General features: G+C 55.7%; 1 protein-coding gene across 4 annotated transcripts in view; it reads right to left on the reverse strand.

The window, feature by feature from the left end:
• LOC144216330 (CD48 antigen-like) overlaps positions 1 to 12834 on the reverse strand; it is a 114612-nt gene extending 101778 nt beyond the window's left edge. Inside the window, exons 1-5 of one of the 4 annotated variants that reach the window (XM_077745659.1) lie at positions 12718 to 12834; positions 6062 to 6454; positions 4208 to 4504; positions 2632 to 2743; positions 1990 to 2095 (exon numbers count right to left, since the gene is read on the reverse strand). In XM_077745659.1, the coding sequence (XP_077601785.1) occupies positions 2074 to 2095; positions 2632 to 2743; positions 4208 to 4504; positions 6062 to 6454; positions 12718 to 12790 (897 nt within the window). In that variant the 5' untranslated portion in view covers positions 12791 to 12834 and the 3' untranslated portion in view covers positions 1990 to 2073. Of the gene's footprint in view, positions 1 to 1989; positions 2096 to 2631; positions 2744 to 4207; positions 4505 to 6061; positions 6455 to 12717 lie in introns of those variants that run through there. The other 3 variants (XM_077745655.1, XM_077745657.1, XM_077745658.1) reach the window with 3 other exon arrangements.
• Positions 12835 to 13935: the final 1101 nt, after the last annotated feature.

The following is a 13935-nucleotide window of genomic DNA, read 5'->3' on the forward strand; positions in this document are numbered from 1 at the left end:
TGGATCCCAGTCATATATGTTGGGAAATCCTAATAAAGTATCTAAACAGTGGGGCACCTGGGTAGCTCAGTTGATTGTCTGACTTCAGCTTGGCTCATGATCTCATGGTTCAATGGTTCAAGCCCAGCATCAGGTTCTGTGATGACAGCTCAGAGACTGGAGCCCGTTTCGGAATGTGTTTCTCCCTCTCTCTCTAACCCTCTACTGCTCATGCTCTGTCTCTGTCTCAAAAATACATTTTTTAAAAATATTTAAAATTTTTTAAAAAGCATCTGGGGGCACCTGGGTGGCTTAGTCGGTTAAGCGTCTGCCTTTCGCTTAGGTCATGATCTCGCAGCTCGTGGGTTCAAGCCCCGCATCGGGCTCTGTGCTGACNGGACCCACCTGTAACTGGGAGTTTCCCAAAGGAGGCCAAGCATCAGACGCTGATTAGCAGGAGCTCCGTAGGGATTTTGCTCCAAAAGAGAAAGAAGGAACTTGGATCCCAGGGTCATATATGTTGGGAAATCCTAATAAAGTATCTAAACAGTGGGGCACCTGGGTGGCTCAGTTGATTGAGTGTCTGACTTCAGCTTGGCTCATGATCTCATGGTTCGATGGTTCAAGCCCAGCATCAGGTTCTGTGATGACAGCTCAGAGACTGGAGCCCGTTTCGGAATGTTTCTCTCCCTCTCTCTCTAACCCTCTACTGCTCATGCTCTGTCTCTGTCTCAAAAATACATTTTTTAAAAATATTTAAAATTTTTTAAAAAGCATCTGGGGGCACCTGGGTGGCTTAGTCGGTTAAGCGTCTGCCTTTCGCTTAGGTCATGATCTCGCAGCTCGTGGGTTCAAGCCCCGCATCGGGCTCTGTGCTGACTGCCAACTCAGAGCCTGGAGCCTGTTTCAGTCTGTGTCTCCCTCTCTATCTGACCCTCCCCTGCTCACGCTGTCTCTCTCTCTCTCTCCTAGAAATAAATAAAAATATTTGTAAAAATAAATAAAAAATAAATAAAAAAGCATCTGAACTGGTTCCTTGGACGCCTGGGTGGCTCAGTCAGTTAAGTGTCCAACTCTTGGTTTCGGCTCAGGTCATGATCTCACATTTTGTGGCTTCAAGTCTCTCATCGTGCTCTGCCCTGAGAACATGGAGCCTGCCGGGATTCTCTCTCTCTCTCTGTCTCTCCCTTGCTCATGCTCTCTCTGTCTCTTAAAATATAAACTCTAAAAAATAAAATAAAATAACGGGCCACCTTTCTAATAACCCATCTAGAAGAAAGTAAATAAATAAACTGATATCCCTGCGGGAGTAGGGAGTGTGAGTATCTCAGGAGGGATCTGTCCCCACATNATAGCAGCCTCTGTCAGGGTCTCCGTGTCTGTCTCTGGTTGTCCACTGGGAAAGGCCCTGAGGGCAGCCAGCCTGGTGTGCAGGGACAACAGGGAGGAGAGGGCGGTGATGAGGAACGGCGGCCCCAGGGCGGCCTGGGCTAGAAGAGCAGGGTGCACAGTGAGCTAGTCGGCCACGCTCGCTGGTGTGCCCTTGCCTGTCCCTCTGGGGTCCGCCAGCCCTTGTTGTAGGTCCCCAGGGGCTCACTGGAAGACAGGGAACAGGGTAGGAGGGAGGGGTGTGGGCAAAGCAGAGAGCAGGGAGGAGTGGGGGTGAGAAGCAGCCCTTAAGCTAACAGAGACACTGGGAAAGATGCCGTGGCCCCGCCCCCACTCACAGGGTGTGTCCCTCTCCAACTGCAGCGGCCCCAGGGAGGGGAAACTGAGGAACCAGAGGAAGGACCAGCTGCCAGGGACCTTCCTCTCCCACCCCAATTCCTGGGGGCCTCAGGATGAGCCCCGTGTGAAGCCTGCCCCCTCCCGCCGTGCTCTGTGGACACCCTGGGGGTGCAGGAGGGAGGGGGAGGGAGTTGCTGCCACACACCCCCTTATCAGCACCGCAGGTCCAGGCTGCACCCCTGGACACACACCTGCTGGGAGGGCAGAGGCGGCCCAGACNCCCTGCTTCTTCCAATTAAATCTCCATCCTGAGCTGGCCTTGCGTGGGGACCTCAGTGTAGACAGTGGTGAGAGGCCTCCCCTGGTCTAGATGTGGTTCCTCCGATCCCTGGAATGTGGACAGAGGGTTCCAGCCACAGCTGAGGGACACAGAGGCCCCAGAGGGACCCCCAAAGGTACAGTGCTGCTCACATGACCTCCCCCCACAGCGCCCAGCACTGCATGGACCCGTGTTAATACTGCATGTCTGGAAGGGATATAAACAAGCGGCCAGAAAGTGCAGATGAGTGGGTTTGACAAACTAACACCCAGGAACACAGGGATGAGGGAGACCAGGCCTCATCTTGACCTTGCCGTCTCCAGACTCCTCTTCTGCTTTCTGAATGCCACCATCAGTGTCGAATAGCCTCCCCACAGATAATGCACCTGAGTCCCACACAGATCGAACTTGAATCTGAGCATTGAAAAATGTACCCTCGTGCACCACCAGACCCCCACGGTCATGCCCAAACCCCCCAGACATCTGCCAGGATATTGTCTGAGCAGCAAAATATAGGAGAAAGGGAGAGAGGGTCCCAGGGGAAGGAAGGAAGGAAGGTGGGCACAGGAAGGAGTGCGCCTGCCCTCCCAGGCTCCGAGTCCTACCTGTTACGTTTCACCAATGCACAGAATATAAATCCGAGCACCGTGAAAGCCAACACGATGAGAACAACAGTCCACAGGATGTTTGGCAGGTGAATGTGCTGTCCGTTTGGATCTGTTTCCCGCTCACAAAGACAGTGAAAAAGGAAAAGACAAGAGACAACATCAGACGTCCATTAAGGGAACTGATCTGAGCTGGAGAAGGAAGAAGACGGCAGGTGCTTTCACCAACCAGTTCTGAGCCCTGCTGGGGGCCGGGTGCTGAGAGGAACAGGACAGGGTCCCCGCGCTGGAGGAGCTCATCAGTGGGGGCGGGGCTGGGACACGCACAGGCAGCCACCAGGGCCATGCGGTGCACTAGAGGTTTACAGCAGGTACGCAGGCCTTCAGGGAGGGCTTCCCGGAGGAGGTGAGGGATGCACCGAGTCTTGCGGGAGGAGGGGGAGGTTACCAGATACTCAGGGGGGTGTGGACTATGGAAGGAGGGACAAGATGAGGAACACCGTGTCCAATCACCAGCCCTGGGGGCAGCCAGCACCCCTGCAGCAGGTGGAGGAGGACCCGGGCAGCGAGGAGCCGGGGAGGAGGATGAGCGGGAGGCAGGAGCCTCTTGCAGAGGGTCTGGGGGTTGCTGAGGGATGGGCTCCTCGGGGACTCGGGGACGCTGATGCAGCAGGTCCCCAGCAGCAGGGGGAGGATGGGCTGTGGGGACAAGGCGGCACACAGGGGCCCCGGTCACTGTTCCCTCGGGGACACCCTGACTGGGAGCAAACCGAGGCCCATGTGGGACAGGAGGTCACAGCAGGAGCAGCCGCGGCCCCGCCCCCAGCTGTCCAGGCCCCACAGGACACTGACCCTTGGCCAGAGCAGCACCTCTCAGTGTGGGGCCCTGAGCGCCCCCTAGAGGAGGGAGGCGTGAGGGCAGGTCAGCGGCAGCTCCCACAGGGCCCGGTGCCAAAGTGGCTGTGGGTCCTGGTCAAGGTCAGTGCGAGATGGACATGAACTCAGATCACAGCCCTGTGTGGCCGCAGGTCCACATCCCGCGGGGCAGCTGCAGAGAAGGGTCCCTGGACGGGAGTGAGTGGGAAGGGAGACTCTGGACATGGAAGGTCTGACGGCAGAGGGAACAGCATGACCAGAACCCGGGGCTGAGGAGAGCAGGACACATCCGGGAACCCAGGTGAGCACGTGGGGGGGACGTGTGTCCCTGAGGCCACAACCGGGCACAGGAGCCCCGAGCCCTGAGCCCTGCAGGCAGCGGCTGGGGAGCCTCCCTCAGCTGCCACACACCACTGACTCACCCCTACTCGCTTTCCTGAAAACCTCCCAGGACACAGAAGGATGGAGGGATAGGGGAGGGGAAAGGTATGCAGGGGGCTGTCTAGGGCAGCAGGGGTGAGGGGTGCAGAGGAGCAGGATAAGACACCGAAAGGCAGAAGCTAGTTAGATGCACATGTCATTCTGCTTGACAGGGTGACAGGGGGCAGGTGGTGACATAAATATGGGGGACAGAACCCGGAACCCTCACCAGGGGGACCTGAGCCCCAGGAGTCCCTTCCCCTCAGGCAGGAACACTCACCGTGGCCACAGACTTCCCCGAGGTCCCGGGTGGCAGTTTTCTGGTCCACCGGGTTGCTGACCACACAGGTGACCCTGGGGCTGGGCTGGCTCAGGGGCAGTTTCAAAGCCAGGGTCCAGGGGTTGGGGGCCGGTCCTGGGGCCCCTCTCTGCTCCAGCTCCCTGGGGAGGCCCTTGCTCTCCCAGGACACGTTCACGGCCCCTGAGGTTTCCAGGGCGTGGCACTCCAGGGTGACGTTGCACCAGTCTCGTGTGAGGGACAGGATCTCGGCCAGCATCTGGATACTGGACACGGGCTCTGGGGCAGGAGGGACAAAGGACAGGGTGTCCCGTGAGTGGAGAGCATCACACTCCTGCTTCCTCGTGCGGAATCTCACTGACGCCCTGTCTCCTTCCCCTAAGGATGGTGAGTCCATGTACAGATAAGACAGATTTGACGCAAATATACAGCAAGTGACTAGAAGGAAGGAGCCACTAAGTGAAGCCCTAGGGGATTTCACTAGACTGAGCAAGTCTCAAAATCTCCCAGCAGAAAATACATACTCGACCCCACCTGCAGAGCCCATAGATTCTAAAACAGTGTCGTGTCCTCCAGAGTCAGAGTCTGGGACAGAAGGATCTGTCTTGTTCTGGCCCCAGCCCCCTCCTCCTGCTCTGATAGTGGCCAGGACCCCACGGCCCGAGGCACTGAACACCATCTGGCAGCTCTGGGCGCCCAGAGAACGTCCCAGGCTCCCAGCAGGAGATGCCGCTGTGGGGGACGCAGTGGGGCCTAGAGGCATGGACAGCCCAAAGGCACTTAGAACATGCATGAACTTGCCGTCCACACGGGGGTAAAGATAGGCTGACAGGCCGTCTGGAAACATCATGAACCTGAGGTTGCAGGAGCCGCTCTCCCTGGAGCAGGATGTCTCCCTCCACAGGGGGAGTCAGAGACAGAGACAGAGAGAGGTGTTGACTGCGTTTCCGAGGATGGGCGGCCCTTGAACATCTCCTGCATCCCTGGATGTTTCGGAGGCACCCAGGGAGTCTGGGAGTGGGGGTGGCTTTGGGCTGGTGCTGAGAAGGAGGAGGGACAGGGCAGGGAGGACCCCATGTGTGTTGTGGATTCTGCCTGGTGACCAGTGTTCCAAAGATGGTCACGTGCTAACACTCACCATGCAGGTGTCTTAGAATCCATGGCAAAGGGGACCTGAGGCCGTGAACCAGCTGACCCTCAACGAGGGAATGTCTGGATTCCCAGACATGAGAGTTGGGATCACAGGGTCCTCACATGTGGACGTATCGGGAGAGGAGGGGGAGGGATGCAGGACCAGAAAGAGTCAGCCCATGAGGACCATATTGGCAAGTGGAGGAAGGAGCCAACAGTCAAGGGATGCGGCCGCCAGTACAAGGTGGGACAGGAAAGACATGGATCCTCTCCTGGAGCCTCCAGAAAGGAGCACAGCCTTACAGACACCTGACCCTCATCACGGTGGCCCCGGTTCTGACCCTGACCCACACACAGGTGCACACGCGGGTGGGGCTGCGCTAAGACACCTATGGGTCCATCTGTCACAGAAGCAAGAGCTGCCACCACACCAGTTAAGGACACGTGTTCCATGAGCACAGTAAGGGTTCCCGCAAACCCCCACCTCCCCACGTGTCCCTTCTCTGTCCTGAAGCACCGAGGGATCCACCCCTGCTGGGAGTCTCAGCCCCGCATCCACTCGGGCTGAACACGCTGCTTCTGATTTCAGGGGAGAAGCAGAGCCTGAAGTCTGGGGTCTGGAAGGGATCCTGCAAGGGGCCCATGGACACTCCCAGGGACCAAAGCAGGGGGTAAGCATGTCTTGGGGGAGGGGCCACCACGTACCGTAGACACTGAGGTGGAAATACTGGGCATTTTCTATCCCTGTGCTGAAGGAGCATCGAGCCCGGTACCACCCACTGTCCTCGAGGGTCAGCTTGTCAATCCTCAGGGTCGTTGTGTGGAGCACGTGGAGCCTCTTCTCGAACTTGTCCTGGGGGTTGACCCATTCTGGAACATCCACCCCAGGAGAGACGTGCAGGAGGAGTATGTAGTTTGAGTCATTTTTAACGGCCCAAGAAATCTTCTCCAGCTTGGCTTCAGGAGGTACTTCTGGACGTCTGGTCACATGAAACAACACAGAACCTCCTTGAGTCCCCTTCAGGGAAACTAGATTTCTGGAATCCTCCACTCCAGATCCACGGGCTCCGGAGCTCCTGACCCCATTGCTGAAGGTGCCTAGGGCATTGGAAACAGAAAGTGTGAGTGTGTTTCATAAAGAACGAGGAGAAAACCATAGACCCCATCGTGGTAATGAACTCCACCCGGTGGATCCCTTGACTCCGGGGGGCGGGACAGAGCGTGAACCTGGAGCGAGGCTGGAATCACGTCCTGGTCCTGGTGGGGTGTCCCCTTGAACACGGTCCTGAACTGCTCACCCGAGTGTCCTCACCGCCTGATACTGGGAGGGTGGACGTGATGACATCACAGATGGAAACCACGGAGCACATTTTGGGTCAATGCCAAGTGCACAAGTATAGGAGGAGCGTCCAACATGGCTGCAGATCCCACCTCCCGAACACTGTGGGAGCCCTGGCCCTGCGTGGGGGCCACGCCCTCTGACTTGCTGAGAAGCAGAGTTCAGCTACAGTGATGGACGTCACTCAGTGACAGCAGGTCTCACAGGAGCATCACTTCCAATTCCCTCACACCCTGTCCTTCACTTCTTGGACTAGCCCACTGCTATGTTGGGGCTGAGCTGTGGGAAGCCAACGTGGCTGGGACGTAGGGTGCCTTCGGGCCACCACCTAGGAGGAGGGAGGCCTGAGTCCAGTCCCAGCATCTGCTCCCCCTCCACAAGTGCAGGGGTGAGGGGAAACTACAACCTCTCCGTTGGCCTTGAGCTCCCTCAGCTCCACACAGACCTGGATTTCAGTCTGAGAGGCCCTGGGACTCAGCCCCCAGTGTAGTCACCCCAGGTCCTGACCTGCACAGGCTGGAAGCCCACATGGTGAGTTTCAAGGACATGGGGTCAACAGAGGACCCAGCAGCAAGTGACAGAGTGGACACTGACGGAGCTGGGTCTGGTCCCCTCCGGGACAGGCCCGAGTCAGGCTTGGCGAGGCTGCATGACAAGACTTAACCCCAGTCCCTATGGCCTCCCTCAGGGGACTGGGGCCCCCACCCCAGGCCCAGCACCCCTTGGCCCTCAGGCCACAGGCCCTCAGCACCTGCATCAGGGGGAAGGTGGTCACACTGTCCCTGCCCCGGGCCAGCCAGGAGAGTGACAGGGATTCAGCCCTCAGTCCTCTCCGGCCCCTCCTCCGTCCCTTCCCTCCAGAGGTCATCGTCCTCTGACCCCCAGTGCAGGACAAGGTCGGGGCAGACACGTGCCCTGGGTGCAGGACCCACCCCGACACGGCACAGACAAGGTGCATGGAGACGGCAGGGGACACGGCCACCAGGTCCCTCTAAGCAAGTCAGGACACGAATGTCCCAGTTCCCCACGGCACCGCTCTTCATCCCTCCCATCAGACACTGGTCACAAACTTGATTTTGGATCTCAGCCTCCAGGACTGTGAGACACAACTTGATGTGGTTTCAGCTTTCGGGTCTATAGGATCTTGTTCCCACAGCCCCAGAATCCGTTCCAGGAGCCCAGGCTCAGGGCCCAGCACCTGGGACCCCGTAAGGGCTCCTAGGACCCAGGCCTGGCCTCATGGATGGCAGATCAATGAGTCATGAGCTCTGGGATGACACAGACCCAGGTTCAAGTTCCAGAGCCGCCCTTTACTGGCTGAGTGGCCTTGGTGATTTCCCAAACTGTCTAACGTGAGGCCCCACGTGTGAAGCAGGGGACACGAGAGTGTGAGTGCAGTGGGCTCCTGGGGTGTAAACACGACACAGCAGAAGAAGCACCAGCCGTCTCCGTCCGTGGTTCCTTCCGTCCCTGTTCCTAGGACCTCCTGCCCTGCACTTCTCCCCGGCGGCTGCACCCCTGATGCCGCCCAGCCTGAGACGGCAGGTCCCCGTCCCCCATGACAGGATTCCAGTCCCTACGGGTCAGCTGCTCCGTCACAGTCTGAGAGGGAAGGGTCCCCAGGACGGCCCTCAAGGCCAGCAGCCTGCGGAGGATTATCCCCACTCGAAGGACGAGAGGCTGCGTTTCGGCCACACTCGCAGCTCTCACTTTGGTGGATGGTGAGCAGACCGTACACACACATGTGGGAGGCGATGGGGATCGACACGCAGTCTGGCCCGGACCTTGGACCCGCTGCGCACTCCCCTCCACAGACATGGCTGTTCCATCGTGCGTGTCCCTCCAGGACCCTCCTGTGTCTCCTGTGCCCGACCACGCATCGCACACGCCGCGCCTGCCTTTCCCTGCACGACTTGGGCAGGGGTCCACACTGCGTCTGCACACGTGGACGCGTCTCACTTCCCAGCTGCACACGGTCCCACGCGGGGCTCACGTTGTCTCCACGTGTGACGGGAGCTTGGCTGTGGCTCTTGTCCCTGCAAACACTGTGACACCGAGCAGACACGACTGGAGTCTCTGCACACGCGGGTGTAGACATGAGACGTGTGGACGCGTGCACGCCAGAGTCAGTGTACCTGTCACACACGGTACGTATACCGCACAGTTGGGGACACACAGGTCACTCAGGGGCATATACGCCCCATGCTGGTGTATATCCATCACACAGGGGTGTGTTCACTGGGAGTAACCTTTGGCTGGGACCAATAGACCAAGGCAGGCACATCCACTTATACGGACCTGGCCCAGTGCCCTCCTGAGAGTGACCGTAGCCACACCTCTGCCATATTGGCTGGGGTTTCCCCCAACACCAAATGATCAAGCTTTCTCCATGATGCCAAACTGATGAGGGAAACTTACATCACATTCTACGTTAATGGGCGTCTCTGTCATGAACGTGGCCGTTCTGTCCCATCACCTCTTTGGTCACCTTTTCTTTTGCGTCTGAGCTGTCTGCTTGTGTCCTTTGCTTGCTGTGCTCCCCTTAGTTTATAGGAGCTGCAACTTTTGAAAAAATTAGCTTCTTTTTCTTTCTTATCTATTTATTTGATTTTTTAAAAATTTACATCCAAGTTAGTTAGCATACAGTGCAACGATGATTTCAAGAGTAGAGTCCTTAATGCCCCTCATTATTTAGCCCCTGCCCCCTCTCACAACCCCTCCACGAAATCTCTTGTTTGTTCTCCATATTTAAGAGTCTCTTATGTTTTTGTCCACCTCCCTGTTTTTATATTCTTTTGCTTCCCTTCCCTTATGTTCATCTGTTCTGTGTCTTAAAGTCCTCATATGAGTGAAGTCATGATATTTGTCTTCTCTGACTAATTTTCCTTAGCATAACACCCTCCCTGATCCATCCATATAGTTGAGATTGGCAAGATTTCATTCTTTTTGATTACCAAGTAATACTCCCTTGTGTATTTGTACAACGTCTTCTTTTTTTTTTTTAATATTTTTATTTATTTCTAGGAGAGAGAGAGAGACAGTGTGAGCAGGGGAGGGTCAGAGAGAGAGGGAGACACAGACTCTGAAATAGGCTCCAGGCTCCGAGCTGGCAGTCAGCACAGAGCCCGACGCGGGGCTCAAACCCACGAACCGCGAGATCACGACCCAAGCGAAAGTCGGACGCTTAACCGACTAAGCCACCCAGGTGCCCCTTGTACAACGTCTTCTTGATCCATTCATCCATCGATGGACATCTGGGCTTTTCCCATACTTTGGCTATTGTTGATAGTGCTGCTATAATCATTGGAGTGTGTGTGCCCCTTTGAAACAGAACACCTGTATCCCTTGGAAAAATGCCTAGTAGTGTCATTGCTGGGTCGTAGGGTGGTTTTATTTTTTATTTTTTGAGGAACCTCCATACTGTTTTCCAGAGTGGCTGCACCAGTTTGCATTCCCACCAGCAGTGCAAAAGATTTCCTCTTTCTCCACATCCTCACCAACATCTGTTGTTGCCTGAGCTGTTACTGTTAGCCATCTTGACAGGTGTGAGGTGGTATCTCATCGTGGTTTTGATTTGTATTTCCCTGATGATGAGTGATGTTGAGCATCGTTTCGTGTGTCAGTTGGCCATCTGGAAGTCTTCTTTGGAGAAGTGTCTGCTCGTCTTTTGCCCATTTCTTCACTGGCTTATTGGTTTTTTGGGTGTTGAGTTTAATAAGTTCTTTATAAATTTTGGATACTTACCCTTTATCTGATATGTCATTTGCAAATATCTTCTCCCATTCCATCAGCTGCCTTAGTTTTGCTGATTGTTTCCTTCGCTGTGCAGAAGCGTTTTACTTTGATGAGGTCCCAGTAGTTCATGTTTGCTCTTGTGTCCCTTGCCTCTGGAGACGTGTCAAATAAGAAGTTACTGTGTCCAAGGTCAAAGAGGTTCTTGTCTGCTTTCTTCTCAAGGATTTGGATGTCTTCCTATCTTACCTTTAGGTCTTTGATTCATTTTGAGTTTATTTTTGTGTGTGGTGTTAGAAAGTGGTCCAGGTTCATTTTTCTGCATGTAGCTACCAGTTTGTCCAGCACCACTTGCTGAAGCAACTGTCTTTATTCCACTGAATATTCCTTCCTGCTTTGTCAAAGATGAGTTGGCATTACTTTGTGAATCCATTTCTGTGTTCTCTGTTCTGATGCATTGAATTGAGTGTCTGTTTTTGTACCAGTACCATACTGTCTTGATGATTACAGCTTAGTAATATAGCTTGAAATCTGGGATTGTGATGCCTCCTGAAATTAGTTTTTTAACAGAAATAATGTAACTCTTTTCCATTTGCACATCAACTCTGTTCATCAACTTTTGGCCCTGCTATTATCCTCAGGAAGTTAGATGTATCAGCTATTTTTAAGGCTTACTGAATTTATTTATATCTTGCAGAAAAGATTTCCCCTCCCCCCATCAATAGTGTGTTCTTCATTCTGTCTGGTTTCCTTCAGGAAGGCTTTGGTTTCAGTGTTCCTATGTGAACCGGACTCGAAGGGACTGGGCTTGGGTCTCAGAGCAGGAGGTCTAGTGCGGCAGGGCGATCAGGAACCAGGGCTGGAGGGTCCGGGAGGCAGGGTCCACGTCCTCCGTTCTCCTGAGCCCGTGGCCTTGAGCAGCCATGTACCCTCCCTGCCTTCTCCTTCCATCTGTGACGTGGAGATAATGACAGCGCTCCCCTGGGACAACGATGGCTGGGATTTCAGAAGGCGAGCGCGTTCCCGTGCGTGTGAGCTGCTCTCACGACTACGATGCTTCTCCTGACCAAGCACCCCTGGGGTCCTCCCCCCCTCTTCCCAGGTCCCAAGATGGAGCCCTGCTCCCACACCAACTGCCCTCTCGGGGTCTCCTCCTGGGATCAGAGATGGGCTCCCGGGTGACAGACATCCATGCAGTGACTCCAAAGGTGGCCATGGAAGCCAGAGTCTGCTGGGCGATGGCTCTGCCCACAGCAGCTGGGTTCCATGGCCCTGTCAAGTCCTCCTCAGCAGGTGACTGGACACACGTGTGGAACTTGGCAGGGTCCTCAAGATAAGGGGGGCCGGCTCCAAATTATCCCACGCTTGGGCTGAGAAAAATTGATACTGTGGCTTTACATGGTGTGGGCGTTTCCCCATTTCTCTTCAGCAGGTTGCTGGGCCTGGAGCCGGCTTCCCTCCCCCACCCCAGTGCTTCCTCTGCAGGGAGCAGCCTGCAGCCCTCCCCTGCCCCGCCCTCCCCTGCCCTGCACAGGGACTCTCCCTGTGTCCTGCTGCTGTCTGTTCAGCACATACCAACAGTCTCTGGGCTCTCACCAGAGAATCACCCAGACATCCCCACAGAGCTGATTTTCTAATGGGAAACGCCCTGTTTACAGATGCCCCATGTTCAGAAACTTCTTACAGCCCCTGAACCTCCAGCGAGGCCTGGACACCCAAGCAAAATATTATAAGAAATAAAAGCTTTCCCAGGATTCCAGAGAATTCTAGCTCTTTGACCTCAGTGTTCTCCTTTGTTTTTATTTAATCTGTTGCATGAAAGCAGATGGTCTCAGAGGAAGTAATAACGGAAATGCAAGAGTTTCATTAGGACAATCTTTCCTTAAGTTCCCTTGTGGGGACATTCCTGTCACCCCGTTCACCCCGTCCTGGGGCCTGTCAGCGCCCATGTTCCGTCCACACCCTTCCAGCAAGTTGGCTCAGACACCCTCAAACTCTGGGGGCCGCCCACCCTCCCTGGATTGGACAGAATTCAGTGTGTTCCCAGCCCTCCTCTTGCCCCAGGGGCCACAGCAGGGTCCCTCCGCCCCGACGGGGCCTCTGGGCCGCCCCATCCTCCCCACACGGCTGCAGGGGCTGCTCCGTGCCCTGTGCGAGGCGGCCCAGCTCGGAGCCAAAGGCCCCGCACGTAGGTGGTGTTTCAGGCCCTTCCCCACAGACATCAGACCCGCGGGAGCCCCCCTCCCTGCCCCGCACAGCGGCCTCCCGCCCAGGGACCCGGGCCACTCACTGAGGAGGATGCTGGTGAATCCCAGGAGCCAGGAGGCCCAGCACAGGCGGGGGGCCTCTGGGCGGGCTCCCATCACAGCTGCCTCCCTCCAGGCTTGCTCTGGGCCTAATCAGCTGCAGATGAAATACCCAGAAGGCAGAAGTAAAACAGGATGAAAGCTTTGCTCAGAACTCTTAGCTCTTCCCACCCCAGGGGCGGAGCTAACTGTCTAGAACAAGCTGGCTGCTCTAGAGAAAGCCATTCATATGCTTCCTCTTACCTCCCCCTGCAGTGGGACTCAGGGAATGATGACAGATGAATGTATGAACACCATTTCCATGAGCCTCTGGGTGGGTGGGGCCCCTGTGGGACCACCAGCCTGGGGATCTCAGTTCTCAAGCCTGTCCCCAGTAGGACCCCTTACCTCAGGGACAGCCGAGGGCTGGGGACATAGTCACACTAACTACTCTCCCAAGGACAAGGGACACCCAACCCCTACCATGGGCCTGTCTTCTGCCTTCACACCATTCAACAAGTCAAATTTCCCTTCTGCTTTTCTCTGTACTTCAACAGTGTGGCCTCCAGCAAGTCCCTGCATCCTCTCTGGGCTCCCCCGACCTGCTCTGTGCACCTCAGACAGGAGAACATCAACACTGACTTCTTCACTGGCTCCCATCCCTAACAGGAACGGTCCTTCAGAAGTCTCAGTCCCTGAGCCTCGTGGTTAGAAACTCCTGGATGGAGCCCACATCTGAGCAGCTCACCACTGGTCACTCCAGCATGATGGGGAGCAAGTCAACAATGCCCCTGACCCCTTCCCTACACCCCTGGGGAACACTCAGGGGAGGAGTGTTTGCTTATGAAAATCAGTGCATGGAGGGTGGAGCCCCCATCAGCTGCAGGTCAGGGACACCAGAGGGGCAGCCACCAAGCACTCTATCCTGGCACCACACCAGGGAGATTTTCAACCTCCGGATACAGATTTTCTGTCACCTCCCACCATCCTGCGTAGCAAGAGAGCTAATGTCACTTTACAGGCACAATCCCTGTGAGAGGGCATTTAACAAATGAGGAAAGTCAGGGGCCATTTAGAGTATTTCATGATCCCATGATCTGGAAGCTGGGACATGGCAGGGCCACGGCCACATCTCAGGCTCGTAGGCCACTGATCTTTCCAAACCCAAGTCCCTCCTCACCTTGAGAAACCACATTGGAAGGGGAGGGAGGCCAGACTGCCCC

Source organism: Crocuta crocuta, unplaced genomic scaffold, assembly GCF_008692635.1.
Source record: "Crocuta crocuta isolate KB4526 unplaced genomic scaffold, BGI_CrCroc_1.0 scaffold1098, whole genome shotgun sequence".
In the NCBI taxonomy this organism is placed as follows: Eukaryota; Metazoa; Chordata; class Mammalia; order Carnivora; family Hyaenidae; genus Crocuta; species Crocuta crocuta.